Source organism: Gekko japonicus, unplaced genomic scaffold (assembly GCF_001447785.1).
Source record: "Gekko japonicus isolate JY-2015 unplaced genomic scaffold, Gekko_japonicus_V1.1 scaffold960, whole genome shotgun sequence".
Lineage (NCBI taxonomy): Eukaryota > Metazoa > Chordata > Lepidosauria > Squamata > Gekkonidae > Gekko > Gekko japonicus.
The window spans coordinates 182,576-196,391 of NW_015160866.1; the positions used below are offsets into that span (position 1 = coordinate 182,576).

Consider the following 13,816-nt stretch of genomic DNA (forward strand, 5'->3'; position numbering starts at 1 on the left):
ACCTCTAGGGGACTTATTTTTAGTCAATTACAGCATCTTATCCTCTATCCTGTGATGCAAGGCAATAGAATTTCTTTTTGACTTAGTCAATTTTCTTGGGGGGAGCAAAAAAAGGGACTTACGTTAAAATTCAATACAAAATTAGATTATAAATTTAAGATATTACATGAATCTTTTCTCCTTCTCTTGATATGACTGCAGTTATGCGATCATAATCCTTGGGATGAAATTCCACTTCATTTATGTTGTCTGACAAACCAGGCAGATGTGGCTGAAAGAAAAAAAACCCCAGCAGAAATGTCTAGACAGAACATTTTCACAAACAGGCTCAAATTCTTTAAAGAGTGTGAAATCAGAATTTAAGAACCAAAACAGTGCAGATCATACAGATGATCTGATCTCAGCTGAATACCCATCATGGGAAGTCACCAGATTTGTAATAATCATCAGTATGTATCACAGGTCAAGAGTCAATCAAATTTTGTCTGAACGAAAAGGGAAGGTGAGACCGAAAGGGGGGGGGGAAACCAACCCTATACAGGAAAGGTAACCAAAAAGATTTGGGGGGGGAGACAATAAACGAATATGGCTAAACATCCAGTGCTAATATAAAAATATAAAATATATTTTAATTATGCCTAGGAAATATTAAAATCACAATAAAAGCACATATGGCTCTGTATATACCTATACCTAATATCAGGACAAATGTCAGAATATATAAATATGGGATAAAAGGTGCAAAATAGATCCAAATACAGGAACCAAAAATAACTTCCTTATGGGTATGGAGCCTTTTTAACATAATCTGTTCCAGTGTAGTTAAATTGTGCCACAGGGTAAACCTTGAAATCTCAAGTTCTTTAATTTACTCCTCTACAAGCTCCTGGAAAACCAGTACTCTCAGATTTTTTGTGTGTGTGGGGGGGTTAAAAGTAGACCTACAAAAAAAGGGGAAGAGAAACTAAACCAACCAAGCAGGAGCCGAAACCTCAAAGGAAGTTTAGAAAACTAGTAAGGGGCCAATAGATAAAAATATCAATAAATATATACAAAAGTACATGTGCTTATTTCAAAAACAGTTAAAACCATGTAGAGGCCCAAATAAAGCCTCATAATGTAATCAAAATGACAAATGCACAAAAAGAATCACATATGGGAGAAAGTAATATTGGCAATATGTACATTCCACTTTAGGTTCTAAGATTACAAGTCCAATCACCTTATCATGGCCAATGATGAAGTTACACTGGACCTGATAAGGTGATTGTAGTTGTAATCTTAGGACCTAAACTGAAAGGTACATATTGGCAATATTATGTTCTCCAATATATGTGGCCTCACAGAGAGATTTTCTGGACAAGGATTTAAATTTTTTTTTAGCAGACCAGAGCCCAGCAATAACACTATCTGTCGCTGAATTTTTGACCTACGTATGGAAATCAAGAGTAATACTCTGTAATTCTTGTAAATCATGTTAGGATTGTCTTGTATTTTGGAATATCGGGAATATTGGTTGATGTTGTTCTTGTACTACCCCTTAAACGTCTCCTTGCCTGGTTTACTTATGTTATGCCAATAAAGGTTTCTGTTCTGTATGTGGCCTCACATGTTTTTTTTGTGTCATTCAATTCCAGATTGAAACATTCCTGTTTGGGTCCTATATCAATTGTTGACTGCCTTACAAGTGTAAAAACAGGTTGCTTATCTGTAATTGATGATCTTCGAGTGGTCATCTGTGCAGTACCACACATGGGTTGGGCGCCTGCGCACGACCTCGACCGGAGAAACTTCTAGAGCTTTGCCTCAGAAACCTTTTGGTGGGCTCTCTTCCCACCCTGGGGAACAGGCATGTACTACGCATGCCTGGAGTGGGGGAGAGAGCCGCCTCCCACTCAGTTCCTTCGACCGCTACCGGTAAGTCCTATCAAGCCAAAGAAAGGTGAACAGGAGATGCCAGAAGTCGGGAAGGCTGGGTGGGATTGTGGTACTGCACAGATGACCACTCCAAGATCATCAGTTACAGGTAAGCAACCTGTTTATCTTCATCGTGGTCTCTGTGCAGTCCCACACATGGGTGATTACAAGAGCTGAACCAGTTGGAGGAGGGAGCTGGCAGCTGCAAAAAACACAAAGAATACTGGTTAAGACACAGCGTCATCAGTGAGAAAAAGCACCCAAGGGTCCTACCTGGGGACGCAGCAGGGTCAAGCGAAGAGAGATTGCAGCAGCGACTGGCCGAATGCAGAATCCCGTCGAGCTTCGATGTCAAGTGCGTAGGGGGTCACGAAGGTCGATGCTGAGGACCACGTAGCAGCCGCACAGATGTCCTCTAGCAGAACACCAGCCAGGAAAGTGGTGGATGTTGATACCGCCCGTGTGGAATGGGCAGTGACACAGGTAGGAACGGGTTGACATGCAAGCTCATAGCAAAAGACTATGGTGGAAGTCACCCATTTAGACAAGCGTTGAGAGGAAATTAGCTCCCCCACATGAGGGGGGCCATAGGCAAGGAACAGCCGAGGAGATTTACATATAGGCTGAGTCATATGTAAATAAAAAGAGAGTGCTCTGCGCACACAGAGGCAGTGGAGGGCCCTCTGAGGAGCATCAGTCAGATTCAGAAAGAAAGAAGGGAAGACAGACGACTGGGACAGGTGAAAAGCAGAAACGACTTTAGGCAGGAAAGAAGGATCTGGTCTAAGGACAACCTTCTCCCTATGAAAAATTGTATAGGGGGGATCAGCCCGAAACGCAGCTAGTTCCCCTACTCTACATGCAGTAGTAATCGCTATAAGGAACACCGTCTTCCAGGAGAGCAACCTGAGATCGACTGTAGCCATGGGCTCGAACGGCTTGGACATAAGTTGAGTGAGAACGAGTGACAGACTCCACGAAGGCACCAAAGACTTCCTAGGGGGACAGAGCCGGAGGAGACCTTTAAGGAACGACTTTGTAAGATGGTGGGAAAAGACTGTGGATCGCTGTATCAAGGGATGGTAGGTGGAGATGGATGCTAAATGGACCTTTAACAACGAGTATGCAAGGCCATTATTTTTTTAATGAGACGATGTAGGAAAAAATCTCATGGAGAGACGACTGGATGGGATCGAAGGAATGATCAGAGGCATATGACTGGAACCTCTTCTACTTCAAATGGTAAGGTGCACGGGTAGAGGGCTTCCTGGCATTCAGGAGGACTTCAGACACTTCAGGCGGGAAGTCTAGTGCAGGATCTTACAGGCCGTCAATTTGAAGAAGCCTGGATCAGGGTGCAGGATCCTTCCTTGAGCCCAAGAGTGGAGATCGGGGATGACAGGCAGCAGCCGGAACGTCTGGTTGGAGAGATGAAGGAGGTACGGAAACCAGACTTGGTGCAGCCACCATGGAGTGACAAGGATGCACAATGTGGCATCAGCCACAATCTTCTGAATGGCACGGGAGATCAAGGGGAATAGAGGGAAGAAGTAGAATAGGGTTCCAGGTGTGGAGAAAGGCATCTCCCAGCAACTGAACAGATGGCAGACTGCGGCTGAAAAAGAGGCGATACCGGGCATTGTCTGCAGTTGCAAAGCCGTCGACTACAGGGCGATTGAGCTCGAGAAAGACAGGTTTCAGGTATCGAAGGGGGATGGACCATTCATTGTCTGACGAGCGGGAGCAGCTCAATTGATCGGCATCGATGTTTTGAACGCCCGGAATGTGTATCGCGGAGAGCGTGATGGAATGACGGAAGCACCAGCTCCAGAGATCGATGGCTGACTGGCAAAGACGAAGGGAGGTAGTCCTGCCCTGCTTGTTTGTGTACTAAACGGTGGTAGTGTTGTCGGGGGCAACCCAAACAACTCGGCCTTGAAGCACCCGGAGGAAAGAGCAGAGAGCGAGATGAACCACACGCAGTTCCAGGACACTGATATGAAGGGTGGCCTTGTTATGCGACCAGGTCCCCTGTGCAGAAAGGATTCCACACTGGGCTCCCCAACCCCAGAGGGATGTGTCGGTGGAGATCAACACCTGTGGAGGAGGATGCCGAAAGGGCATGCCGGACAGCAGGTGCTGAGGATGAGACCACCAGGCAAGGGAGTAGACGACAAGGGGTAGGAGTGACAGGATTTTGTGCCATGGACCATGGAAAGGGTCGAAGGCATGGAGAAACCACAGTTGGAGGGAATGCATCCTCAACCTGGCCTGATGGACGATGAAGACAGTAGATGCAAAGTGCCCCAGGAGCCTCATGACGGACCGAGCAGACTGCCGGGGAGAGGTCTGGAACTATGAGACCAACAAGAGTATGTCAGAGGCCCTTGAGTTCAGGAGAAATGCGATTTTGAGATCGGTATCGAGCCGGGCACCCAGAAATTGAAGGACCTGGACAGGTCGGAGAGATGACTTGGGTAGGTTGACACAAAGCCCGAGGGCCCGAAGGAGAGACAGGGTCGTTTGGACATCTTGGAGGAGCTGGTCTTGCATGGCGGCCACGAGAAGCCAGTTGTCTATATAGGGATACAGGACAATCCCATGACGATGGAGGTCTGCAGCCACCACAGCCATCAGCTTGGTAAAAACCTTTGAGGCAGTGCAGAGTCCAAACGGGAGGACCCGGTTTTGGTAGTGTGCGTTGCCAACAGAAAAATGCAGGAACTTTCAATGTTGGGTATGGATAGTGACGTGAAAATACGCGTCCTGGAGATCGACAGATGCTAGCCATACAGCCTTGGGAATCAGTGGAAGAATGGACTGTAAGGTGACCATTCGGAACTTTTGGCATCGAACATATCGATTCAGATCCCGAAGATCCATAATGGCCCTGAAGCCGCCATCCCTCTTCGGTACGAGGAAATACTTGGTGTAGAAGCCTAGGGTTCGTTGCGCCTCCGGGACAACCTCGATGGCGCCCTTGGCCAGAAGCATGGAAATCTCGAGATGGAGGAGAGGATCCGGGGGGGGGTGATGACAAAGTGAGGTAGGTCGGGAGCAATGTTCCCTCTAAGCTGTAGAGTCCTGTGAGCAAAAATTCTACTTTGTGAGCTACCGGCATTAAAGTTGTGAGCAGGTGATTTGGCTACTGCATAAATTAGTGTGTTCTGGAGCCATCCTTCCTGAGCTGAGACAAAAATGTGTGAGCCGGAGGCTAAAAAACTGTGAGCTAGCTCACACTAACTCAGCTTAGAGGGAACACTGGTCGGGAGGTGAAAGGAACTATATGGTGTACCTGACCCGTAGAATGGTAAAGACCCAGGAGTCGGTGGAAATTCCTTCCCACGTTGGCAGAAAGGGGAAGAGTTGGGTCCGGACAGGAGGGGTGTACGACGGAGGAGATGGCAGGCGATCAAAGTGGTCAAACGGACTGCTTGGGCTGCTGGGTTTTTTTAGGAGCCTGTTGGTGTGCCCTATTTGAGTGACAGGAATCATAGGGCCTTTTTTTCCATTGGGAGGTAGGTGCTGAAGATGGCTGGTGCCTTGCATAACAGGGCTTCTAAGAACAGTACCGATGTCGATGCATCGAGGTTGAGACACCCAGGTTCCAAGCCTGCTTCCGACTATCATCAATGGCTTTCAAGGCCCCATCAGTGGTGAAGTGGAAGAGACCCTCGCCATCGAACATCAGGCTGTAAAGAGGTACCTCTTAGCCAAGCGTGATGATGGAGAGCGATGGAGGAGACAAGGACCTTTGAGGAGCAAGTGACAGCATGACGGTCTGAATTGATCTGCTGTTTTGAGATCATACAAATTTCTTACAAACCCCCTGACAACGAGGGACGGTGTTCCTCAGGAACAAACTCCAAGTCAGGACGTACTGCATTAGCCACATTAAAAGCATAAGCCAACAGGTATGACAGGTAGGTCTCAATACAAAGGTTCATAGAGGCAAAGGAATACATCTTCTTCACGATAACATCAATCTTGTGACCCTCTTGATCAGGAGGCGTCAAGTGGCAGGCAGCTTGCTTCGATTTCGAGGAAGAATGTACCACCATCGAATTTGGCGAAGCCTGACTGAAGAGAAACTTCCCCGAGTTCTCTTGGACTTTATAGAGAGCTTCGTATCATCTGGAGACCGAGGTAATCGAAGCCGGATGGACCCACGACTCTTTAAGGGCAGAAAGGTGGACCGGCAGCAGAGGCAGGACTGTAGAAGGCAGGAGTTTGGCCTGAACCAGTTTGTGAACAACATTGGTCACAGCAGGGGACTCAGTGGAACCCTGGACTTGAAGCACAAAGGCCATCCTGGTCACCAGTTCCAAATAAGCTTTTGGGCCCTCAGTGGGGGAAATAAAACCCGAGCGCAGAGGCTCATCGTCGATGTGTGGAACATCGAGTTCTAGGTCTCCCAAGTCCAAGTTGTCAGAGATTGACATTGGAGAAGCCGATCTTAGCAGTTGTGTGAGATCAGCCGGTATCTGGTCATCAGCAAGGGGATGAAGTTGAGGTTCTGAGGGAGAACACTTCGGGGCATCCCTAGGTCTCGAGAGCTCAGGAGGCTGGTCAGGAGCCACAGAATGGGTCGAAGTCACGGATCAAGAACATCTGGCGTGATACGGAATATGTCGATGCTCAGTACGTTCAGAGTGACGTAGCTGATCATAGTGGTGCCGCTGAGGAGTAGGAGACCTCGATTAGTAGTAAGGATAATACGCAGGCCGATGTAGTTCATCAGGAGACCAGTATTGGTCATCAGAAGGCGATCCCGAGGGGGAAGGCGACGATCGACAAAAGAGACGCTTTCGATCATATCAAGAGTGAGTTCGAGAACGGCGGCCGACAGAATGCTCCCTGCCCTCCAAATCGTGGATCGGGGTACGAGAGTGTGGAGACGGAGATCGAGAGTCCCGGTGAGACAACAAGTCGGGAGGCAATCTCGTGGACTGACCCAACGGAATAAGGCCCGACGCTGAAGAGAGCGTAGGCAGTGGTGTCAGAGGCCGCAAAGTGGACTTGTGGGACACAACAGTCACAGCAGGAGTCGATGACGACTGGATAGACAGCCAAAGTCGAAGCCAATGTTGAGGGCTTGACTTTCGATTTTGACGAAGCCTTATCCTTAGGCCATTTAGGTTTTAGCTTTTTGGTGCCTTCGGAGCCCCATCTGATCTTTGAGGGACAGAGGAAAGAGAAGTGGACGAAGACATCGTAGGGTGCAAAGCTGCATCTAAAAGGACAGCCCTAAGCCAAGCCTCCCTATTACATCTAGTTTGCCTAGTAAAACTAGTGCAATGGACGCAGCTATCGACCCTATGGGATTCCCCCAGACAAAGAAGGCAAAAATCGTGACTGTCGTTTGAAGGTATCTTAGCTGGGCAACTACGACACACTTTTAAAAACTTTGTTTTGCCCATACTCTCTCTTCCCCACCCTCCAAATGGGGGGGGGGAGAGAAAGAAAGAAAGTGAAGAAAAAAGGTCTGGTTTTTTTGTTTTGTTTTTTAGAAATAAAGGGGAAAGAAGAGCGAAGCAAAGAAACAAAGACTGAGGAAGGCAGACGAACAAATATACTCAGCTGAGGCAAAATACGGAGAGCAACAGGAATGAGGTGTGAACTCGCAGGCAGTCAAAAAAGAACCGAGTGGGAGGCAGCTCTCCCCCCCCCCCCCCCCCCCCCAGCGGCCGAGGGGGGGGCCTGCTCCCCAGGGCAGGAAGAGAGCCCGCCAAAAGGTTTCTGAGGCAAAGCTCTAGAGGTTTCTCCAGTTGAGGTTGTGCGCAGGCACCCAGCCCATGTGTGGGACTGCACAGAGACCACGACGAAAATCAGGGGCTTTGTTTTATGTTGTACTCTGTACTATTTGATCTCTGCAGAAGGCCCTTTTGGGCCTAAACACGTCAGGTCTTATATGGTTCCTTTTGTGAATTTGATTACATTATGAGGCTGTACTTAGGCCCCTACAAGGTTTTTAACTTTTTAAAAAATAAACACGTGTGTACTTTCGTCTATACTTATTGATGATTTTAACTTTTGGCCCCTTACTAGTTGTCTAAACTTCCTTTGGAAGATCCAACATATTTTGAGGCATCATCAGCTGTGTTCCTATCTTTGAAAAAATCAGCAAGTCTGATCTTTTGAAACGTGTTGTATTTCAGACATCAATCTAAAAGGATCCTGATGGGGTGGAGGGACAAAAGAAAAGTCCTTTAACAAACACAATCATTCTATTTCAGAGAAGTTATTATTTGAAATATTGAGTACTTGTGGGTTCTTAAAGTTTTGTTTGTGCCCCATTCTGGGCTCCTTTATTCTCTGTCCCTTGCCTGGTTTCCCTAAAAAATTACTTGAGTTCCTCCCATAAGAAAAATGCATAGATCCAGTGGATGAAGAATTATACGAGTCACCTGAAGTTCTTCCCTCTAAAGCAGTGCTTCTACTGTTATCTGGACTAGTATCAATTGTTGTGTCAAAAGACACTAATTTCCTACTAGGAATACTCTGTTTATTTAAGGACCTATTATGTGCCTTATTTTCTTCATAATCATTGAGATCTATTTGAAACATTATAAATGTTGTTCCTTCAGTTGTAAAAATTGTTTTTCTATCTCTTTATCTAACAAGGTGCTTTCCCCATGAACCCAGTCTCTCCTGTTGTTCCTTGGATCTTATCCTTAAATTGTTGTATTTCTTGCTCCAATTTAGAGCTCTCTACTGCTGCTGTTGCTATCAGTAAGACCATAAGAGTCAAAGAACATTTGTTCAAAATGGCATACCACCTATCTTTAAATATTTTTATATTAGCACTGCGTGTTTAGCCATATTTGATCATTGTCTTTTCTCTCAACCTTTTTGGTTATACCTTTGAATGAAAAGGGAATCCAGTGTGGACCCAAAATAATTCAGGAGTTAATTCACAAGTTTTCCTTGAATCCCTCCTAAATATAGTTCTAATGAGATAAAATATCTATTGTCAAGGGAGATTTAACCTTTGTCCTTTAGCTAAAATAACTAACTCCGACCCCCTTTCCATCTAACCCCTTTTCTACAGTGCCTTTTTAAAGTGGTTATGGCATCCAAAACCTGCTTGCTAACTGGAGTTTTTTCGAAAGATTTTAGTTCCCCATTACAGATTAAAAACAAAACAAGCAAAGCAGAACACTAGGTATGTATACAACTAAAATCTTTTTTATTTTAAAATAGTGATTTTATTGGAGTAAAAAAAATTAGTTTTATATTACAAGATCATCTTGGAAAGACATTTACTAATGCACTCAAATGATAAAAATTAGAAATTAACTCTGATTATCTGTGTCTTTCATACCTTTATTTCTACTGATTTCATCTTTGTTCTTCATTTCGTACACATAATTTTGCAGATGTACCACTTGGAACATACCTGAATAGTGTGTGAATCACTAGCTTGTCCAAGTATCTCTAGAAGAGCAGGGTCAGAGATAAAAAAGAATCTGGGAAACAGCAATCTTTTCTTTTCCAAATACCTTTAATAAAAAGAAAGATTTAAGAGAAACAAATATTTCCCCATTTTAAAATGTATGTATTTTAATCACACTAAGGCTGCAATGCCTTACAGAGGCTTGGGAGCCAGATGTGGCTCTTCTAAGCACCATTCCCCAATATGGCACTCATCCTACATTTCAGGAATGCAGATAAGACTCTTATATGGTGAGGACTATGGTTGGCATTAGTTCCCACCTTGAAACACTGCTGCCTGAGGAACCTCCCTGTTGCCAGAGCCTCCCTGTTGTGGGATGAGCGGCAGATGGGCAAGATATGCTGTGACAGTTATTGTAATGGAAGAATACACTGGTGTCCCTGTAGCAGGCACTGTATGGAAAAGGTGCACTCCTGTGGATAGAGCACCATTTACAACCTAAAGGGAAAACATGCTAACTGTTTGATGAGCTAGGGCTTCTTGACTGGAAGGTCAATATTCTGGCAGGCGAGCTCCAGGAGCTGGCATCCAGATTGGCTAAGTCCCTCAGAGTCCACATGGGGAGGGGTCTGAAATGGGAACCCATTCCTTTGTTTGGGGTCTGTCTTTTCTGGAAGATTAGCACTTGCTGGTGCATGTGTTTGCTTGCAATGACTGATGATAGAGGCAAATTATGCTAAAGGATACTTACAGGTGCACTGGGGGACATCATGCAACTTATAAAGACCAGATATGCCATGGACAGTTAAGTACCTAGTTAGTAACTTTTGTTTTCTTTATTTTCCTAGATGTACCTAGAGCCTGTCTTGTAGCTACCCTAAGTTTGTGCCTTGTAGAAATAAAGTTGTTTAACTAAAGAATCTGCACACTTCCTTACCCATCTGCCTTGCCACCCGGCATACTAAAGAAATACACTCTGTGCTGTTGACTTCAGGCGACACCATGAGAGAAGGGGCTGATTTTTACCCATGGTGGCATACTGTCAGAAAAGGAGGGGCTGCCCCTGCTTCTTGAATGGACTGTGAGCTGGCAGGGGAAGACAGGGGAGAAAGTGCCCTCACATTTACCGGCCAATAAGGCAGTCCCCACCACACTCCCTAAGGTGCCTGCCCCACACTAGGGATGGAAGTAAATGTGACTTATTTGGTTAATGGTAATTGTGAATGTGGCTCTTCACAATCCACGGAGTGAGTACCGCCACTAAACCTGATTAACCAGATTTTTTTTCAAGTAAACATAAGCTGTAATTGCCCAGATTTATGCAATACAGAGCACATGGCTGCAAACTGGATTTTCTTGGATGGAGTTAGGCTCCCCCCTTGAAAAGCCAGGTTTGTAGTTTAGGAGTGCTGCTGGACATAGTGGTCACCTTTGAAAATAAGGTGGTTTCTGTGCTTTGGAGTGCTTTTGCCCAGCTTCAGTAGGTGCACCAGTTGTGCCTGTTCATAGCTTAGTCTGATCTAGCCACAGTGATCCATACCTTAGTTACATCTAGATTGGACTTCTGCAATGTGCTCTACTTGGGGCTACCCTCGAAGAGTGTTCCAAGGCTGCAGCTAGTGCAGAATGCCACAGCTAGACTCCTGGTTGGGGTCAGCTACCAGGATCATGTGACTATAATACTATAGCAATTACACTGGCTTGTGAACTGCTTCTGAGCCCAAGTCAAGTGGTTGATTTTAAAGCCCTACATAGCCTCAGATTGGGTATCTGAAGGACCATCTTCTCCCATATGCTCCTGCCCAGGAACTAAGATCATAGGGAGAGGCCCTCTTGACTGTCCCATCAATCAAAGAAGATAGTCTGGTGGGTACATAAGAGAGGGCCTTTTCAGTGGCATACCTGGGAAGAATTTTTTTAAAAATACAGCTTCATGTACTCAGTGGAAGTTGATACAAGAAGTGACAAAGGGTAGTTCTAGGAATCACCAGAAACTGCACAGTAAAACTCAGAAGTAAAACCATAGAGTTCCCGGTGATTCCTAGAGCTACCCCTGTCACTTCGAGCAACAGCAGACATGACCTGGGGGCAGAGGAGCTCCTGCTCACACTTACCAGCCCTAGAGGGGAAGCAGCCTCTGACCTGCTGCCACTGCCCCGCCCCACCCCACTGCCCATCCCCAACTCAAGAGGCTGCTGATGCTCCTTCCCCTCTGGTTCTCCAAGGCACAAGTATTTGGGAAGGTCTTTTGAGCACGTGTGACTTGTGGTGCTATCTTCTGAAACACCTGAGGAATCAGACAGAAAGATGTTTTAGCTGCTCTGAGCAGTGGTGCAGACAGTGAGAAGTGGTGTGGTGCACAGAAAGTGACAGATGGGGGTAACAGGGTGGAGTGGAAAGCATTGAGAAGTAGGAGGTGGCAGCTGTAAGGAGGGTATCTAGGGTTGCTAGGCATGGCCTAGGCATGGCCTAGGCATGGCCTAGCAACTGGCAGGAGATGGGTGATGTGTACTTACTATAGGGGGTGATCTTCATCAGCGTGTGATGAAGTAACTGCTGTGTGATGAAGTAACTGCGTGTGATGAAGTAACTGCTGGTGCAACCTGAAAGTGCTGGCATTGCATCAGGGAGATGCCTCAAAACTCTATGGTTCCCATAGAATTTCTGGGCAAGTGCTAGAGTGTTGTCCCAGTGTGATGCCAGTCTGGTTCGCACCAGAAGTGTCATCATCACATGGTGACAAAGATCACCGCCCCCTCATTTTTGCCAGTCTGCTTCCACCCACTAACCAGATCACTGTCAGTGGCATTGGAAAGAATTGCTGGGAGTTTGCCTGCTATTAGCATTAGCGAGCACCTTGCAAGCCTAATGGTGGCTACACGCAGCAGCCTCAGGATTAGGGTACCAGGTCAGTGTTAAATGATCCTGATTAAGAAGTCTAGATTTACAATTTATATTGGGCCCATCCAATGACACTAGTCTATGTGACAGTTTATAGTTAAACATTTGTCTTGCCGGTTAGAGAAAATCATATGGAGCTGTAGCCCAAATTCTTCCTGTTCCTTCTAAAACAATTTGTAACTGAAAACCAGAAGTAGTAAAAAATTAACCATGGATTTGTGAAAGCCTAGATTTATTGCAAATAAATATTCCTTCTTTTTCTGCCAAATGTTATTTGTACACTGAGCAATAAGCTAACCTTGGCAATTGAATAAGTATCTGAAGTGAATTACTATCTTTAAAAATATGCAAGACATCTACAGATTCAGAAAACACAGCCATATTTCTTTTTTTTTTTGCAGATTAAAAATACTCAGTTTTGATTATTATTAATGAATATTTAAACAATTTTAAAACCATATTTACATACACGGGCCTAAACTTATAATATTAATCCACATGACAAGACAGAGGTAATGCTGTTTGGGAAGCATAAGGTCTTCAAGGACATTGTTGTTCTCACTTTCAGTGGAGTACAACTGACCCTTGCTGACTCAGTTAAGAGCCTAGGAGTTCCGGTCGAGCTAAGATGGAGGATTAACGCAACCCGTAACTCTGCGGGGTGAGCGACGGCTTCTTCTGACAGCTTGGGCTGTTTATAGCCCAACGCAGCACTCCCCAGAGCGGGGGGGGGTGACAAGTATGCAGCGGTGCCCAAGCAGAAGTTGAGATAGGAGTGATTAGGTCCCAGAGGGGGCATATTTCACTCCTTGAACTCCTACGAAGCAGGCGAATGCAGAACATCTCTACAGAAGCCGATCGAGCTGGAATACCAGCATAAATTCTTCGTCAGCCTATCTCTTGGGAAAGGAGAACAGTGAGTTTGCAAAAAGAAGCAATGCGTACCCCAGTATAAACGCGCTAGATAACAAAAACTGCAAACGCTTACCGTCTGGAGGTGTTGAACTTTTTTGAGCTTAGCGGTTAAGCGGATAACAAGATTAACATCCCGGTTCTTTGTTTTTGGAAGAAAAAAGATTGGAAATAATCCTTTAAAAGCTAAAAAAATAACATTGTTATGCATTCCTGTGGTGAGCAAAAACGAAACTGACGAAAGCTATCGCGTGCACTGTATGCTTGTGGTTACTCTGAAAAGCTTCCGACAGGAAGAGGACCATCAATACATCGCCTAGAGAGGCCTGGTGAGTTGCAAGGGGACCGGAAGAAGATCGGGGGACATTAAAGAGAGGTACCGGAAATCTGAAGAAGTGAAAAGACGGGACAGAAACAGCAGGACTTTGCGCCTGACATTTTGAGGAGGATTTGAACTTTAACTTGCTTTTTTAAGTACTAAAATCAAAGGGGAAAGGGCGAAAAAGGTGGAGATCTGTTCAACTTCATGTACTTGTCAGGCTGATGAGACTGGTTCTTTGATTTAAAACCAGTTTAACACACGGCAAAATGGAGGCGAGGAAAGGGAAAATAGACTTTTTTTTAAGAACAAGAGCAGCTTCGGATTTAAGTCCAAGAATGTCATCTAGAGACAAGGAGAAGGAGAAGGAA

The 13,816-nt window shown here is 45.5% G+C and overlaps 1 protein-coding gene across 1 annotated transcript in view; it reads right to left on the minus strand.

Moving 5' to 3' along the window:
- The window catches only part of DNAH8 (dynein, axonemal, heavy chain 8), a 262,658-nt gene that overhangs the window by 151,643 nt on the left and 97,199 nt on the right, over positions 1–13,816 (minus strand). Inside the window, exons 38-39 of the mRNA XM_015422004.1 lie at positions 9,317–9,419; positions 167–271 (exon numbers count right to left, since the gene is read on the minus strand). Coding sequence (XP_015277490.1) covers positions 167–271; positions 9,317–9,419 — 208 coding nt within the window. The remainder of the gene's footprint in view (positions 1–166; positions 272–9,316; positions 9,420–13,816) is intronic.